General features: G+C 49.8%; 1 protein-coding gene and 1 long non-coding RNA gene across 2 annotated transcripts; one reads left to right on the plus strand and one right to left on the minus strand.

Moving 5' to 3' along the window:
• Nucleotides 1-5,553: 5,553 nt before the first annotated feature.
• Nucleotides 5,554-11,853, minus strand: LOC122160817. The gene is made up of 3 exons (XR_006168956.1): nt 11,722-11,853; nt 10,753-10,834; nt 5,554-10,306 (listed from the first exon to the last, which is right to left on the minus strand). It is a non-coding gene; the product is annotated as an uncharacterized LOC122160817 (long non-coding RNA).
• A 330-nt stretch (nt 11,854-12,183) lies between these two features.
• Nucleotides 12,184-13,347, plus strand: FOXE3 (forkhead box E3). The gene has a single exon (XM_042819892.1). The coding sequence runs from the start codon at nt 12,184-12,186 to the stop codon at nt 13,345-13,347; it is 1,164 nt and encodes a 387-aa protein (XP_042675826.1).
• The last annotated feature ends 4,021 nt before the right edge of the window (nt 13,348-17,368 follow it).

Consider the following 17,368-nt stretch of genomic DNA (forward strand, 5'->3'; position numbering starts at 1 on the left):
TGGGAAGCTGCAGCAAATGTTGTGACTTTTGTTTTGGAGGAGGAGAAAGAAATGCCCGCTTGCTCCTTGGCTTTGAGAGCAGGGAGATGAATGCTGTATCGAAATAGGGTCCTGAGTGGGTCTGAAAAAGATGAATGGTTTAATTGTTGGAAAAACACTGTTCTAGGAATGTTGAAACAAAGTTGAATTTGAAATACTGTGGATGTTTGAGGGCAGTGTCTTGTTTCTTTGTTTGGAAATGATTGATTTGCTTTAAAATTTGAGGGGAAGGATGGTCTTGGATATTATTAACCTGCCGTGGAATGTTCCTGTGATGGGCAGCGTGGAGGAGAAGCTGTCTGGGGAAAGGCTGTAACCTTGTGCATGAGGGATTGTCACCCTTGGTGTTTGATAGGATGGTGTTGTTTCTTTCTGGGAGATATCACTTGGGAAGTTTTGCTCCAGGATGGATAGCAGATGGTGTCAGCTCAGTTTTTTTTTGTTTGTTTTTAAGTACATAGATGATTCACTTGATTGGCTGGATTAAAACAACAAACAAACTGAAACCATTCCTGGCCCAGCTGCTTCCAGCTATGCTGCAGTTGGCCATCCCCTATGCTGTGCAGTTGTGACTTCTATCAGGCTGTGCAGTTGGCTGAATAACCAGTGCTGCAGGATAAAAACTTCTGGGGATGCAGCAGGAAACATGGAGCTGCAGGCAATTTCTTAATATGATTTTATATTGGAAGCTAAGACTTCATACAGTCACACATACGAGCAAAATCTAGAGATGGTCTGCGAGTGAAGATGCTTTTAATCTGTAAGCATTGCCTAGGTGGATGCAGGATGCTTTCTGTCACCACCCAGTGCCATCAGCTCCTAAGAGCACCTAGCACTCAGGTGGGCAGTTCCCCTAATCCAGCCTGGCTAAGTACAGGAGGCACAATCTCAAGTGATCTTGTGATGGAGACAGTGGGGTTTGAAGATGATGATCCACTTATACTACATGTGGCACTAGGGATGCTGCCATGACACCAAGGCAGAGTCAGACAGAGGATGCCCTGGTCCTATGGACACCTTTTCAACAGTAGATGGTTTGGTGGAGATGCCATCATTCAAGCATGTCTGTTGACTGAAGGAAGGTGCTTTTGGGGTTGCTGGTGTGTGTATGTGTGTGTGTGTGTGTGTGGGACCATCCCTGCTCTCCTTCCCTGAAGGACGAATTTCCTCACCACCCACCTGCAGGCAAGCTCAGCATGTGGAATTAGCTGAGGTTGGAGATGTGTGCTTGCATGTGTTTATTTTTTCATTTCTTTTGAAACAATGATGTTGTGGTGGCTGACAGCTAATCCTAAATTTGGGATACCTGACATTGTAATGAGAAAACAAACCTTCCCTGCACTTAAAATGAGTGACAGGGCAGGTCTGGCCCCAGCAACCTTCAGAACTCATTTGACCTTGCAAGCAGAGTTCTGGGGCTGACTGACAGCCCTTTACAGCCGCATTAGAGCCAGGCTGACCTTTTTTTATCTGGGGATTCACCTGGGAGACAGCAGACATGTCCAGGGATATTAAGTCTCGAGCTGAAAATGTTTGCTCAGGTATTAGAGGGAGAGTTAATTTAGACTGAATGCCTCCTCGGTGGCACCAGCTCCTGCTCCAAGGGACAATGCACCCCTTGGCCGATGACAGTCAGAGACTTTCTTTAGAAATTGGGCTCCTTAGGATAGAGATGGAGTGGTGCCACGCAGTCTGAATTTCCTTTTGTGCTTACTATTTTTGGATAAAAGTGAGCCCACGTGAAGGTGCAGAAGCAAATGTTGTTTCTCCCTTTGTCCCTGCTGAGGCTGTGCCAGGTCTTCCTCGTCTGCTCTTTGGGTTGATCTTTGCTACCACTCAACCTATATGGACACTTATGCCTAAATGTGTGACGTGCTAGATACTAGAGGATCCATGGGGATGGTTCTCTATGTGAAATGCATGGGGAGATGGTTATTGCTATGCTCCAGCAGATGAGGCATCATGGTGGGCTGCAAGAATAGGAAAATAAAAGCAGGAATGTTGGAAACCGTGTGCTGAGCTAATTGGTGTTGACAGTGCAGGTCTCTGTGGTGTGACATCCTCCCAGGCGGCAGCCATTCCTGGTGCTGAGGAAAGTTGTGCTTAGTCTGTTCCTTCTTGCAGAATCGTCTGTTCATTGTCATGTACCTCGAATCCTGAATGTTTATTTCCCTTTCTGCCCCCACCTTGCTCACCTTGCCCTTCTCAGACTCCCTCCTTGGAGCTGATGGCCAACTCAACCCTTAAGTGATGTCTGGGAGCTCAGTACAGAATAGACTCTGCAGTCCATCTGCATGTCCATGCTGAGCCATCCCAGCCTGGGCACCGAGCCCAGTGTGCAGTAGTTTAACAGCAGCCCCGTGGCCTCCCTATGCTGGCGAGGCTGGGATTGTGCTGCTGAACTATTTATTTAAGAAAAAAAATATTATCATTTCAGGCGTCGGCAGCGTGGGCTGCATCAGCCATTGTATCAAAGATGTGGTTTTAATGCCCTTTCCTCCGCTTAAATGTTATTTGCCTTCTCCTTCAGGCAATTGAATTTAAGAAAACTGCTCGCCCAGGTTTGGATGGGCAAATTGTCCCCCTCTGCACAAAATTCCCAGGAGGAGCCAGCTCTGCAGAAATGCCAGGAGCTGTCACTTCAGTGCACGGCCAGGCTGGGCTGAATGGATTACCCAGCTCTGCATCGTCTGCTCTTTTATCTGTCCCACAGCACTGGGAAGCCAGGAATAACCCCCCGGGGTCCCTCTGAGCAGCAGTTTCTGTAGCTCAGGGTCAGATGGTTGTTATTGCTGCTAAAGGTGTTTAACCCCGATTGATTTTGACAAGCCCTCTTAGTAGATCCCCCAGTTACTTATTGGGTTTTCAGAGGAACGTTGTCAGTGTAAGGCTCTGTGCTCTGACCCCATCCTGCTGACAGGATGTGGCTGTACCAAATCACAGAATCATTAAGGTTGGAAAAGACCACTGAGATCATCCGGTCCAACTGTCAACCCGTCAAACCTACCTCGATGGATGGAGGAAGAAATCCTTGTTAATCTTCAGACCAAATCGTGACCCTTCCAAAAGGCACCTTGGAAGTGGCATAAACAGGCTGGGATGCAGTGCTGCTGGTTTAAGGAATGGGAGCCATGATGTCCCCCACCCTTGGGGCAGCTATGGTTAGGAAAGACCCCAGTTGGCTTGTTGGCTGGTTGGGGATGCATGGCAGCAGCTGCCAATGGTGGATCACAGGGGGGAAAAAAAAGATTACGCGCTATTTCTGCATGCCCAAACCTTGTGTTTATGACCAGTGTGGTTGAATTCCCAGCCCCAAAGCCCTGCAGGCTGGGGCCCTGGCTGAGCAGACAGGGAAGCTGTCCGGAGCCTCCTGTCTGTGAGAAACGCCAAACGCTGAGCTCTGAGGCTCACATCCCAAAGACGATTGAGATCATTTGGAAGTGAATGAGAGTTATGTGCTTAAGTAATCTCAGAGGATCTGGGCATAGCAACACTGGTGATTTAAAATATGTGATTTATTTATTTTTTTTTCCTTTCTAAATGCAGCGACTGGGGGGAAAAAAGCATTATCTGGCAAAGGAAATAGCTGCATCGGACTAGTATACACAGGTGGGAATGAGGGTATCGGGGTCACTGGGTCTGGGCACTTGTGGCTGTTATATGTGCAAAAATGGGCTTGCCTGGAAGTTGCTTTGGGCAGCAAAGCAAACAGCTTCCTGGAAGCCCTGCGAGCCCCGTGCTTTGCTTTTGCATCACTGTTGCTCGGTGATGGCAGCCACAAACTGCCTGGGGTGTCTGATGCTGCTCCCAGCCAGCGCCTCGCTGCTCCTCTGTGATGCTGGGTGACAAACACGCTGTGAAGCAGTTGAATTGTAACATTCACCAGCGGTGTGCCAGGCCAAGGGAGAGCTGCCGGTGGTCTTTCTTTTTTTTTTTTTTTTTTTTTTTTTTTTTGCCAGTTGTTTGAAAGACCAATGAACTTCAGTGTTCTGCAGAAACAAAAGCATTGAATGTGCTGTTTACAGCCAATTCCCTCATCCTTCAACGAGTGGACAGGTTTACAAGCCACTTATTTAAAAAAGAAGAGGCCCTCATTAATCAACGGCACTTTTATTGTTTCTTAATCATTTGACAGCAATTCAGAACCATTTCTTGTTTTCTATTATGGGCGTATTTGCATTTCTGGTGCTCATTCCCCATCTACTATCTCTGAAGATAATTTTCATTTTGAGAACCACTCGTGTTCTTCCAAATAAAGGATGGTATTTACTTGGAAAATATCTCTTTCAGATGACTGCTTTCAAACAGCCAGTTCCTTACCCTGTTTGGAGTCATTGAAGTTTTTGTTTGTTTGTTTTATTGCAGTCTCTTTTAGCCCAAGCCTCCAGAAATATGGGCAGCCGAGGCTTTTGCTGTAGGTGTTGGAAGCACACAGTGGAGATTTTGGCAACTGGTGTCCTGAGCAACTTTGTGGAAGTCACCCAATGTTTAGGAGCACTGTTCTATTGATTTGGAAGATATTGGCGACGTGGAGAAGCAGTGGTGGATCTCCCTTCTTGCACATGGGGGTGGGGACAGTAGTGGAAGGAGATGTTCTGCTCCATGCTCCATTTTAGGGACATGGTTACAAGGTTACCTTGGTGGAACAGGGATGGTTGGATGGGATGATCTTAGTGGCCTTTTCCAGTCTTAATCATTTCTGTGTCCTGGCCAGCTCTCCCACACTCCTGTAGATATGGAGCTGGTTGGTTCCAAGCATGGGACATCTTATGCCACAACCTCACTTTTTGGCAATGCCCCGTGAACTTCTCAGGGTTTGAGGCCTTGAAATGAGCTCAGTTTTGTGCTGTTTTTTCTTGTCTGGCACCACAATGTTTAGGGAAATGCTGATGTGGATGTGAAAGCTCCTGGTGATGGCTGGTGTGGGTCATGGGGCAGGAACAAATCACTTTCCCACTAGGGAAAGGTCATCTGTGAAATTTTACAGACAGTTCTCCTGTTCTCTAAATACCCTCTTCCCCCTGGCTTTTTTTTTCTCCTTTTTTTTTATTTTTTAAATTTTTAATTATTTTTTTTTTTTTTCAGTGTGTGTCAGCCCAAGTGCACTCAAAATGTGAGCAGGGTCTGACACAAGGAGGGTGAAATGAGATAATCCATGTTTTCACCATCCATAGGCCTCTCTTTTCACAGCCCGTGGGCCGTACTTTATTAGGCTGAGCAGCTCTGGGCCTGCAAGAAAGAGGAGGACTTTCTCATCCCGATGAGAATGGGGCAGTGAATGGATTCCAAGTGTTTACTCAGCATTTGTCTCGTGGTTTATCAAAGGCATGAGGAGGAGGTGCCGACAGACCTTTTGTCCTGCTGATGTGTTATGACAATGTTCCATGAATATGCAGAATGGCAGAAGGGATTAGAGCCAGTACAATTCCCCTCCGGCACTGCTTTTTTTCCTCTTTTTTTTTTTTTTTTTTTTTTTTTTTTTCTTTTTTTTTCTTTTTTTTGCCTGGGATGTTCAGGGGTTTAAGGGTGACCTGTTTGCAGTCAGGGCACTAAACATCAGATTTCTCTGCAGATAGGGGTATAAAAATCCCACACTTGTCCAAAGCTGTTAGCATCTGACTTGAAGGCTGGGCTGCTGTGGTTGCTGCTGCTCTTTATGAATCTCTGCCTGGCTGAAAGCTTTGTGTTGTAGGAGACAGGGGGATATTGGGGTGTAATTAAAACCTGAGTCAATCAGTGACACGTGAAGCCCAGGCCAATGGTGATGTGGCTGCTGCCTTTTGGTCTGTGGCTGTTGGTGTGGGCTGTTGGCAGTGCACTGCAGTGCTCTGCTGCATCTCAAAGCTCTGGTCCCATAATTTCAGAGCTGTGCAGCCAGAAGTGCTGGCATCTGTCAGTGATGCTCCCCGTCTGTCCCTTTGTACAGGTTAATGATTTCATGCACCTCCAAGGCAACGTGGGGAGGTGGGAGTGTTGGGTATAAGCTCGTACTGTCCTCTTTTCTGATCCTTCCTCTCCAAGTGATGCTGTTTAGCAATGGTCAGCAGCTGTCATCTCCTCAGGTGCATTCTGTGTTGTTGAGCAAAGATGTCCCACGTGAAAAATACCCTCCAGTGGTTTCCTAATTCTTAAGGCTCTTTCCCATCCTGCTTCCCAAATGGTTTGTCGGGAAGATCCCCAAGTATAGGACGGAAATGGTGACTGCATCCTGCTTGGGCCACTGAAAGAGACAGAGCCTCCTGGCACTGCACTGCTGCAGTGTGCTCAGCACTTGCTGGAATCCCTCTTCAGCCCCTTGGGAACACAGGCAGTAATTGACTTAATGAATTTTGATGTAATTAGCCCAATGCCAGCTCTCAGCTGGTGGCCCACGAGTGCATTTAGCAAAGGCTTCGATGTCTGCTGCGCCTGTGCCTGCTGATGGAAGATATGTGCTGCTGTTTGGTTAGTTGTTTGGTCTCCTTTTGGTGGAGAGATGACAGTGTGTCTACAGCAGCCAAGGGCCACAGTCTGGCTGTGCTAACATCCTTTCTATAGGCTCTGGCCAACACTGGGCTGTGCTCCTGGCAGCTGGCCATCATGGACCCAAAGCTTTTCAGGCTTTTCTCTCAGGCAGCCGAACTCTTGAGATTAGCTCAAAAAGAAATGGGGCATCCATCCCATCCATCTGCTTTTTCACCACCATGAGCAATGCTAGGTCATTCTTTGCCTTCTGGGTTGTGCAAGAAGGATCGTGGTTTTCACACTGAGCTTTGCAACCAGGGCTTCTCAACCATGGTCCAAGGAAAAAAAAAAATGAATAATGATGAAATGTGAACAAATCCTTGCCCATCTGAAAAACTTGTGATGGAAACATGATTGGCAACCCTGGGATGGGGGCTAGCACCTGTCTTCCAGGATGCTTACAGCAAGGCCACCTGCCTGGTAAAAAGCTTTCCCTGATGCTCTGTTTGTTGTCCATCCCCTGGGTTTTTGTTGGCTGCCCACATCCAGCCCCCAGCTCCTTAAGAAGACAGCAAGCAGCGAAAGAATAATTAGCAACTGCCAGCCTTGGGCCTTTGTGACTTTGCAAGGCAAAGCCAGCTCTGTGTTGCCTATGGGATTTCCTAACACAAGTTGGGCAGACCAGTGAGCTGAGTGTCAGTGCTGTGGGGTGAGGGTTGTGAGCAGGAAAAGTGGGTTGTGGAGCAGCCCTGAGAGCTGCAGGCATGACAGTGTAAAGCCAATAGAAGGAGATGTTGGAGATCCAAGCCTCTCTTATAGATAGACCAAGCCTGGCATGGACTCATCCAAGCAGAAGCAATTAGGCAAATCCCATGTCCTGACAAGGCAAGATGCAGCTGGGTTTGTATCCACTGAGGCAGGAGCAGAAGTGATGTGTGGGGATCTCCAGAACTAAGAGGCGATGGGTGAACTACAATCTGCTTTTCCTGTGCACCCAACTCTGATGGGATCTGGTGCTGGTGTCATCTGCCTCCCTGCATCCAGTGCTGCCGAGATGTGGAGGTTCCCATCCCAGGTGGAGGATCCCGGTGACCACAGCTTTTCAGAAGTGGAGAAGGTTTCAGTGGATTTCTGTGGACCTCCAAAATAATGAAAAGGTTTCTGGGTTGATACTCCCAGCCCCAAGCAGGACTGAGCAGGGATAGTTTTGGCTAGGAGGAATGTGAGACAAACGCTGTGATTCACAGTTGTCCAGTCTGATTTGAGTCTGAATTGCCTCTCTTGCCTTATCATGGGGAAATTATGTGATGAGCAATGGCCTATTGTGGCTGAAGACCCTTTTCTTGAAATTTCCTTTTGTGTGAACTTTTAGTCATCGATCATCTGTGGGATGCTCTCAAAAGCAGATGAGGTCTCTAAAATCTAAGCCAGGATATCTCCTCTCTAGAAAATCAACTTCTCAAGCAGCACAGATATTAGACAAGATGTCCCCACTTTGGGCAGAAGGGCTGGGGAATGTGGAGGCAGATGTCCTGCTCCTGGCCTTGTCCCTTCTGCCAGGCGTTAGGACGTGGTTCTAGGAGTTTGCTCTCCAAGCAACATCACACTTGGTTCTACCACCTCATGAGCATCTCCATGTGAGATCCTTCCTTTGCCTGCACTATCAGGATGGGATTGACAGAGGTGCCTGGCCAGGCCAAGGGGGATTAAAGAGCCTTTGTTTCAAAAGCATTTTAAACAGAGTGAAAAAACCCAACCTGCCAGCCCAGCTACAGGCAGATGGGGTGGAAGGTACAAGACAGAGGGAAATTCTCCATGACAGAGGTGTGCTCCTGGCCTAAGGGGAGGGAAAAGGCCATTATGTTAGGAGTGAATGAAATCACTCCTGGCAGGAGCATTACCAGAGGAAAAAGAGAGTGAGTAGGAAGTAAGCAAGATGGGATTTCAGCTGTCTGCCTGGGCTTGCAGCTAATCAGTCTGGTGGTGAGAGGAGGAAATGAGCCTAGTTGCCTGTTTCCATGATGGAAATGCCAAAATTTCACGTATGAGCCTTGCAGAATGACCGTGCAGGATGACAGGTTAAAAACTGTAGTCTCCCTACTCTGAGGAACCTGGACAGTGTGCATCAGGGCTCTGATGGGATGGGGTGGTTTCTAAGCGATACGCCAAAGTTCCTTGGAAAGATCTGCTCTTGTAGGGGATGTTCCCAGTCATGCTGTGTCATGGTTTCTTCACCATTTCTGTGGACCGCGTGGCTGGAATCCCTCATGAACAAGAGAGCATACGTGGGTGTGCTCTGCTCTGAGCAGTGCTCTGTTAGGGCAGCTTCACCAAGAGACTCTTCTCTGACCTGTGCTGTGATTGCACTGCAGCAATCATAGTGGCTTCTTAGTTGTTTTATGAAAACAGATATCTATGTGTTCCTGATTAAACCCTGTGCACAACTGTGGCTCTTTGCTCTTCTCAGTATGTTGAAGGCAGTGGGAGGGATTGCTGAGCCACCAGCTTGGTCTTGCCTTGTGCTTGGGTTTTGGCAGTGGGATGTGGAGATGGGGCAGAAAATGGACTTTTATAAATCATTTCAGGAGAAAAAGTAAATTTAAATATTGATGTCCCTCACATCGTGAGGTTTTACTTGTAAAGAAAGTACTGAAGTTCATGGAAGTCAAATCTCTAAAACTCAAAACCAAATTTTGCCCTTGGAAGTCATGGTTTTCTGTAACTTCAATCTTTTTCTATTTCCCTTCAGTTTAAATAAATTCATGCTTCACTTAACAGTATTATTTTGGGAAGAAAATCTTAGATAGCTATCTTGGGGGAGAGACTTCACAAAGGTGAAGAGTGGCTTATAAGGTGGTTGGTTTTTTTGTTTTGTTTTGGGTTTTTTTGGACACTTTTTCCCAGTGTTCCCAGCTTGGTAAACACTTTGCCTATACTCTCTGTGAAGAAAGAGGAGCTGAGATGTGATGGGAGCTTCTGTAGAGTTCTCTGCCTGGGAGCTGAGAGCATGACTGGATTCAGGCAGCGATGTGATGAGGCTGGGAATAGAGATGGGTCCAACTGCTTCCATATCAAAGCAGTACTACCTGGCCAGCTTTCAGCAAAGGAAACCCACCTATGTTTGGTTGTTGCTGAAGTATTTCAGTGCCAGGTGTGTGTCATGGCAGCATCCCTCAGAAATCCTAGCTCAGATGCTGGGGGGTGCTTTGGGTTGCTTGCTGCAGCAATTGGTGGGAGAGGAACTGGAGAGCTCCTCAATCCCATACCCATAGCTTGTCCCAGGGTGGCTGAGGTACAGAGAAAGTGTGGTTTACTCCCTCTGCATTGTGTCATTGTAAAGAGAGACTCATCCTGTTTGCGTGGTTGCCATTACTATCCTATATCACCCCGAGTGATAAAGCATGTGTGGGAATTAGTGTCTGTCCGTTTTGGATTTCCTTGCTCAGTGCTACAACTCGGTCTGTTTCCTGCCTGTGTGCTCCTGCCCACCTCTGCCCTGCTGCTTTATCCATCTGTCAAAACCAGTCTGACATCTGGGCCCCAACGCTGCGAGGCTGGGAGTGCTATGAACAGTCCCAGCAGCTCCCAGGTGACCCCACACCAGCTGGATTCAGACTGAAGTCCAACAGGGGGCTTCTCCCACGATGGATGATGGATACAATTACATCAGAGCAGGGCCTTGGGCTATGAGCACCCCTACGGGGTGGGTCTTTGTGTCCTGTTGTCCAGATGATCTCATTTTTCCTTTGCAGGTGCAGGTAGCTCCAGACCCAGTCGTGGTGTTGCATTCTCACCTCCAAATCCTTTTCTGATGTTTAGGCCACTAAAATAAAGAGGAAAAGAGTAATGTGATTGCTTGTGGGACCAAATAAGAAAAGCTTTGTACCTTTTAACTCTTTTTCCTTTCAATCTGCTTCTTGCTGTATCAAGATGCATACCGCTCTTTGTCTCTGCGTGAAGATCTCAGCACTGTGAGCCTGCACAACTGGAGGTTTCCATCCCCCAGGCAGTTATTTTCCATAATTCAGACACAAAATCAAGTTATATTTCTCCAGGAGCACACATTTGTGTCCGTGTCCTTTTCCCCTGGTTCTCCTGAGGTGAATGAATGATCCCTGCCAAGCTCTCTACTTCCTGCCTTCACTCTGAAGAACTGTCTTCCATTTAAGCAGAAGAAAGCTATAAAGAAAGAACTTTTACATACAGCAAGTGCTCTTCCTGATTGTGTTGTTGTCTGCGTTTGGCAGAAGGGACATGGTGGCAGTTTACCTGATACTAGCAGAAGATCAGTGGCCAACCAGGAGTGGACCCAGCATGGCTCTATTGGACCGTGTGTTTCCCTGCTTGAACCCTAAAAAGAACAGGTGAGCTATGAATGGAAAATAAGATAAGAAAGACACAGACAGGCACAAGTGAGAGAACAAGTGATGGTGAGAAACAACTTGGATGATGAATTCTAACTTGGGCTGTAAAATAGAACCACCAGGAAATGCTTAAAGGAAAGGAATGGAGAAGAGCTTGGAAAATGTCTTTTAGCTGCTCTGCTATTGGAAATACTTCTAGCTAAAATGCAAAGTTGAAGGTTGTGATTTATTGTTTTTTTTACTGCTCATGGGATGTGAGAGATCTGTCAGCACATTAATGGCTCAGGCATCTCCACCTGTCTTAATGGGATGTGGATGTGTGGCTGTATATCAAGCTGTGACGTGGCTGTAAAATTCCCCCATCTTGTCCAGCCTACCATAGTGTAGATGGGGTGTGAGGCACAGAGGAGATGCTCAGTGGCAGATGAGGATGCCATGGAAGCCCAAGGCCAGTTGTAGTACTGGCAGGGCTGGCCATCAGCTCTGAAGTATAGGGTGTGACATGAAGAGTTTCAAGTGTTTTCCCCAAAACCCAACAAAGCTTTCTGAGTGTGGTGCATGCCTTCAGCCCCGGCCACCTACAGTGATGGAGAAGACCCCCCTGCCCCTATACACCCCCAAAATACCATATCTTTCAGGCAGCCCTGAGCTGTGTGCATCCCTTCCCCCACTCTCACGGGGAAGATGAAAAATCCTTGTCTGGTTTCCTCACCCAGCTCTCACCAGGAGACTGCAGAGGAATTAAACCGGGGTTCTCACAGAGCAGAGAAACTCCAGCTCACACTGCCGCTGTGTCCCGGCCCGGGTTGAATGATTTTCCCAGAGAGAAACAAAACGAAATCCAAGCAGTGCGAGGGTTCTGGGAGTGGCTTACCTGCTCTTGGGATGGGGGCCGGCTGTGGGATGAAACTCGCCTTGCTTTGGTCGACGGGACTCGCCTGGTTTTGTTATCTTTTCCTCGGAGGAAAAATGAATTAAAAACCAAGAGAGCGCCCCGGAAAATCACCCAGCCTGCTCAGGAGCGGATTTCCCCTGGGGGCATCGCTGCCAAAGAAAACCCCAGAGAGAGGCCGGGGGATTTACCCGTGGGAGAACGGTCCCATCCTCGGCGGCCTCCCCCCCGCGGCCCCCGGGGAGAGGGGCCGGGCTCCGGGGTGGGTTGGGGGGGCGGCCGCCCTATATATTACAAAGCAGCTCGGGGCCCTGCTCCCCATAGCCGGGTGCTGCCGCTGCGCTCATTCCCCCCTTTTCCCTTCCCCTCCCTTTCCCTTCCCCCTTGGGCGGGGGGCTTTTACTCCTTCCCCCCCCCGCTTTACCCCTACCCCTCCGGCCGTATATGAACGCGGCCGGCTTCCCCTGCCTGCGAGGCATGTGCACGCTGCCGGCGGCCGGCCCCGCCGCCTCGGCCAGCCCCGGCTCTCCCGGGCCTCCCCGGGGTTCCACCCCCACCTCCCAGGTGAAGCCGGAGCCGCGAGGTGCCGGGAGCAGCTCCCCGCTGCCTCCTCCGCCTCCCGAGGAGCCGCCGCCTCCCGCCGGGGGCCGCCGGAGGAAACGGCCTGTGCAGCGGGGCAAACCGCCCTACTCCTATATCGCCCTCATCGCCATGGCCATCGCCAACGCCGCCGAGAGGAAGCTCACTTTGGGGGGCATCTATAAGTTCATCACCGAGCGCTTCCCTTTTTACCGGGAGAACCCCAAGAAGTGGCAGAACAGCATCCGCCACAACCTCACCCTCAACGATTGCTTCGTCAAGATCCCCCGGGAGCCCGGCCACCCCGGAAAAGGCAACTACTGGACGCTGGACCCTGCCGCCGAGGACATGTTCGACAACGGCAGCTTCCTGCGCCGGAGGAAACGCTTCAAGCGCACCGACATCACCACCTACCCTGGCTACATGCAGAACTCCAGCGCCTTCACCCCACCTCCCGCCGTCCGCCCGATGGCTGCCGCCGCCCCCTACCCAAATGCCCTCTGCTCGCCCGCCTACAGCCCGCAGCTCTCGGGCACCGTTTTCCATCCCTACGCAAGCGGGGTGGCACCGCCGGCACAGCACTCGCGGATGTTCAGCATTGACAGCCTGATCAGCGGGCAGCAGGCCCTGCAGCCCTCGCCACCTGCCGAGCTGGCCCACCCCTCTCTGGGCTTAACTGGGACCGAACTAGCCCCCAGCTGCTCCGCCGGCACCTCGGAGCCTCCCTGCTTCCAGCCGCAGCCCGTCAGTCCTGGTTTGCTGAGCCGAGCCGGCCCCAACGCTTTGGCATACCCCTATGCTGCCTCGCCGCCCCATCTACCCGTAGGGCAGGGCAGCTACTCACCCGGCAGCCCACAGCTCTACGGGGCTCCCAGCAGACTGGCGCTGCCCACTGTGCGCCCCGCTGCCTGCCCTGAGCACAACGAGCAGCTGCTGGGGCTCCCCGCATCGCCCCTCGGCCAGTTCAGCTCCGGCAATGCCTACGGCAGGCAGCCCAACTTCACCACCGGCCTGGAGCGGTACATGTGATGGGTCCAAGGATGGATGCGCCAAGGATCCCGTGGATGGATGTGTGAACACGTCCCCATAGTGGGGATTGAGTGGGTGGGATGAGGTTCCTGCTCTTTGACTGTGTGCAGACACAACCCCATGTGCGCGGTGAAGGGGACCAAAATCTGACTCCTCTTTCCCAGCTGTGTTTAGTTGGAGAGGAGGTTCCTCCTGGAGGCAATGCTCGCATGGTGTGATGGGCAGGAACCTCAAAAGCAAGGAATGGTCCAGAAAAGGGCTTTCTCCTCTTCCCTGGGTGCTCATTCGTCACTGGAATGAGTCACCAAAAAAACCCCACTAAACCAATTTTAAAACAATATCTAAGGTGTTTATCCTCTTATTCCCCCATAGGAAAAAACAAAACACCTTGACTACTTCTTTTTTCTATGTTGAAAAATGACTTTCACTGTTAGAAAAGACTTTTAAAATAAAGCTTTTCTTTCCAACCTGTCCAGTGCTGCCATTCCCCTGCTCCAACCAAAGGAAATCCTCTGCTCATGTTACTGTGCTGCTGTTGTGCCTCCACTGGAGGACTTGTACTTTTAGCGATGCTTTTTAAAGCTATTTTATATGTTTGGTTTTGTTTTTTTTTTTTAATAAATGTGAATGGGAGCTAAGTGCTGCTGGGCTGTGGGAAGAATGCAGTTGAGCTCTTCATCACCAGGGAGCTGCAGAGTGTACCTTTCCATTGGCACAGCAGGAGTCCCTTGCAGGTGATACCCCTGTTTAGCACCCCAAATTAGATCAGACCTTTCCTCCCTTGGCACAGCATCAATTAAAACCCAATGCATTCACTGCCCATCCTGGTGCTGTTTATTTATAGGACTGTCCCCAGTGCCTAGCCAGGCAGTAAGGCAGGTGTTCCCTGCTGCTGGATTGTGTCCCCGTGGTGGGAGTTCTCACTTGTGCCTCTTCATTCCTTTATCCTATGCATGCTGTAAGAATTGAATGTGACGTTGGAGTGGAAGGAGAGAGAAGAAGCTGCTTTTCTCCAGGTTGGGGGCTACGGGCTGGCAGTGCACAAGGGGGTCCCTAGGGCAGAGCCAGGTGCCGTGCAAAGGAAAAATGGTGGTGGGGCGGGCAGGTGGTGCTGCAGTTCTCCAGACTTGGTGCTTGGAAACCTAGTGCTGTGCTGAGCCTGCTCTTCCCCAATCCCACTGGAACCTTGCATAGGTGGTAGCAAAAAAACGTGGCTTGGGGAGAGTGGATGATCCCAAACTGGTGCGTGGTCCAGATGCTGGGGGGCAGCACCCAGATGCTGAGATACCCAGATGTTGGGGTGCAGCATCCAGCTGTGGGTCCCCCGAGGCCCCCTTCAGGCAGCCCCAGCACCCCACAAGCAGCACACAGCCCCCTCGCTGCAGGCTGTTAGCCAAAGAGGCTGCGAAGTGTAGAGACCAGACCCCTTTTCTTCTCCCTTCAGATATTAATCCCCCCGTGCACAAGCCTCTGGCACTCATGTTGTGATTGTCATTGCACTAATGCCTTAAGAGTGTCTTCTTGGTTAACTTAATGTATCCCAACTAGGATTTAAGCTTTCATTTCAAAGCTTTGTTTACAGTTAGGGTGAATCTAGCAAATGAGTAGGATTAAGGTGTCATGTAAAGCATGAGCTGTGCTGAGACAGAGTAGTTTTAAGCTTTGTAAAGTTTATGCCTGTGCCCTTCGCCTGTTTTAGTGTCTTTTCAGTATATGTGTTTCATGAAAAAGAGGGATTTGAAAGAAATAGGAGTAATTATCAATCAGATTTGGGCTGTGAAACCGAGTCTCCTTTGAAATCCTCTGCTCTTTACTTAACAACATCCAGGGAGTTCAGAGAACATTAAGTAATGACATGCATAACCATCCCGATCCAACACACACAAAAAGCCAGAGGCAAAACTTTCTTTGCTCTCTGCTATTGTGCAGTGAGTGTGATCCTTTGGGATCAAGGGTGTCAAAGAGATTGGTTTGGTGATGGGGCCATCGCAGGTGCCTTCTCACAGAGTAGCCCTTAAAAAATTGGGGTGGATTCACGTCTCTTATGTTTGGAACCAGGAGTTGTTTTCCCTTCAGAAATCCCAACAGCCCAGGGAGCACTTGGGTGCAAACAAACAGGGCATCAGCTGGGATTGTAACAGGAGTACATTTCTTGAAGGACTTGTTGGTCCTCCAGTAGTGTCTGATTCCGTCTGGATGCTGCCAGTTGTCCACTGCCAACTCCAGGAATGGACAGTTTAGACATTAATGACTTTGTTTTATGCAATGCTTTGTCCCTTGTGAATACATCATTTGGAGAGGGTCGAAAGTTTCTCCATCTTAAAGGAAGAGGTCAGGACTGAGCCTTTAAATCCAGCCAGTGGTGGGCAATGGGTGGTGGGTGTAGTGCAACCAGCAGAGATGGACTCTGTTGTCTGATGAAAGCTTGGAGTAAATCGGTGTAAGGCAACAAGGGCTGGCTGAGCATTGCGTCTTTGGGGGGGGTTGAATCATCACCTCTACCCCCTCATATTTAGGTTCCCTTATACACCACCACCCAACACAACCCTGACTTTGGCCTCTCCACAAGTGTGACGCGATGACCAGATCACATCCCGCAGCCAATGTGGCGCTGCTGTCCCACCCCAGAACCCTTCTACAAACGCATCCAGGGGCTCCATCAATGCCGACCCCGGGACAGAGACGAGGTGGCCCTGAGTGACAGCCCCGGTGCTCGGGCCAACACTGACCTCCAGTGGAAATCCCTGGGAAGCCGCTCCCGACCGGCTCGGGGGGGGGGGGCTTACAGAGCCCCTGAGCTCCCCCTCACCAGCCTCATGCTGGGCAAGGGGACCTGAGGGTGCTCCTTGTGTGGCCTTCTAGTATTTGTCCTCATCGAGACACAGCAGGGTGTCACGGAGGCTTGGGGCACAGTCGAGACCAGAGGGAAGGGATTCACTCAGAGTTATTTATCAGAGCAGCAAGTGGGATGCAACCTCCAGGCTGGGAATGGGGACCTGCAAGCTCCTGGGAGAGCATCAAAGATTATTTATTTCCCAGTCTCATCACTGAGACTAAGAAATTGTAACATTGCAATAGGACTTTTATGAATGTATTGAAGTAACCCTGTAACACCCAACACCAAGAAGCAGCCCTGGCCCATGTTGCATGGAGAAAAGGTGCACCTGAGCTGGTTATGTACAATGCTTGGGAATGCTCTTTTCCAATTTGCATCAGCTCTGCTGGCTGGAAGGAAACAGAGTATGATGTTGGAGGAATTAATTTACCAGTGCAGATCAGACCAACCCATGTTTCTGGTTATGTCCTTCTCAGATATTCCCAGCTTGAGAGACAAGAGATTGAGTATCAATAAGGTGACACTGTTGCACCACGTCATTTTGATTTTCAGAAAGATGCCTCACGTGGAGATGTAACTCCTGAGCACCCCATCTGGCACTTATCCGCAGCAGACACACATTTGCAGGTTAGCAAACAGGGCTGCTGGACCCATCTCCTCACTGGGAATCATACGTTCCACCATCCCTGAAGTACCCAAAGACCCAGTTTGGGAACATTCAGCTCCCAGAGCCCAAACACATCCCAAAGCTTCGGTGCATTGCCTTCTTTGCCCAGAGATGTCCAACCCATCCACTTGGCCATATCCCAATGGAGGTGATGGCAGCGAGCACGGCTCTACCTGCTGCACTGTGGGCAGCACCCACGAGGTGGCAGCCAGGTGACACCTGGACAAGATCCCACCGCCGCAGAGCAGCTCCAAGCAGCATCTCAGCCAGCCCTGTCTTTCTGGGCTGTCTGCTGCTTGGATTCTCCCTCAACTGATGCTCACCATCTAAGTATAATTGCAATACAAAGTCGTTTCAGAATAGCGTGCAATAGTGGCTAATTATTTGGAACAATTATACATAACAAAGACAGAGCCAAGCAGCAAGAGGGCTTAATTGTCTGGCCAAGCATGAAATAGCACCGGATTATCGCGGACAGGGGGAGGGGAGGCAGGGCGGGAGAATTGCCCCATAGAATA

Source organism: Centrocercus urophasianus, unplaced genomic scaffold (assembly GCF_019232065.1).
Source record: "Centrocercus urophasianus isolate 14NV4802_14NV808 unplaced genomic scaffold, USGS_Curo_1.0 seq_18, whole genome shotgun sequence".
Classification (NCBI taxonomy): Eukaryota; Metazoa; Chordata; class Aves; order Galliformes; family Phasianidae; genus Centrocercus; species Centrocercus urophasianus.

Excerpts from the sequence above, each read along its gene's own strand:
- FOXE3 (XM_042819892.1), top strand. The coding sequence starts at position 12,184 with ATGAACGCGGCCGGCTTCCCCTGCCTGCGAGGCATGTGCACGCTGCCG.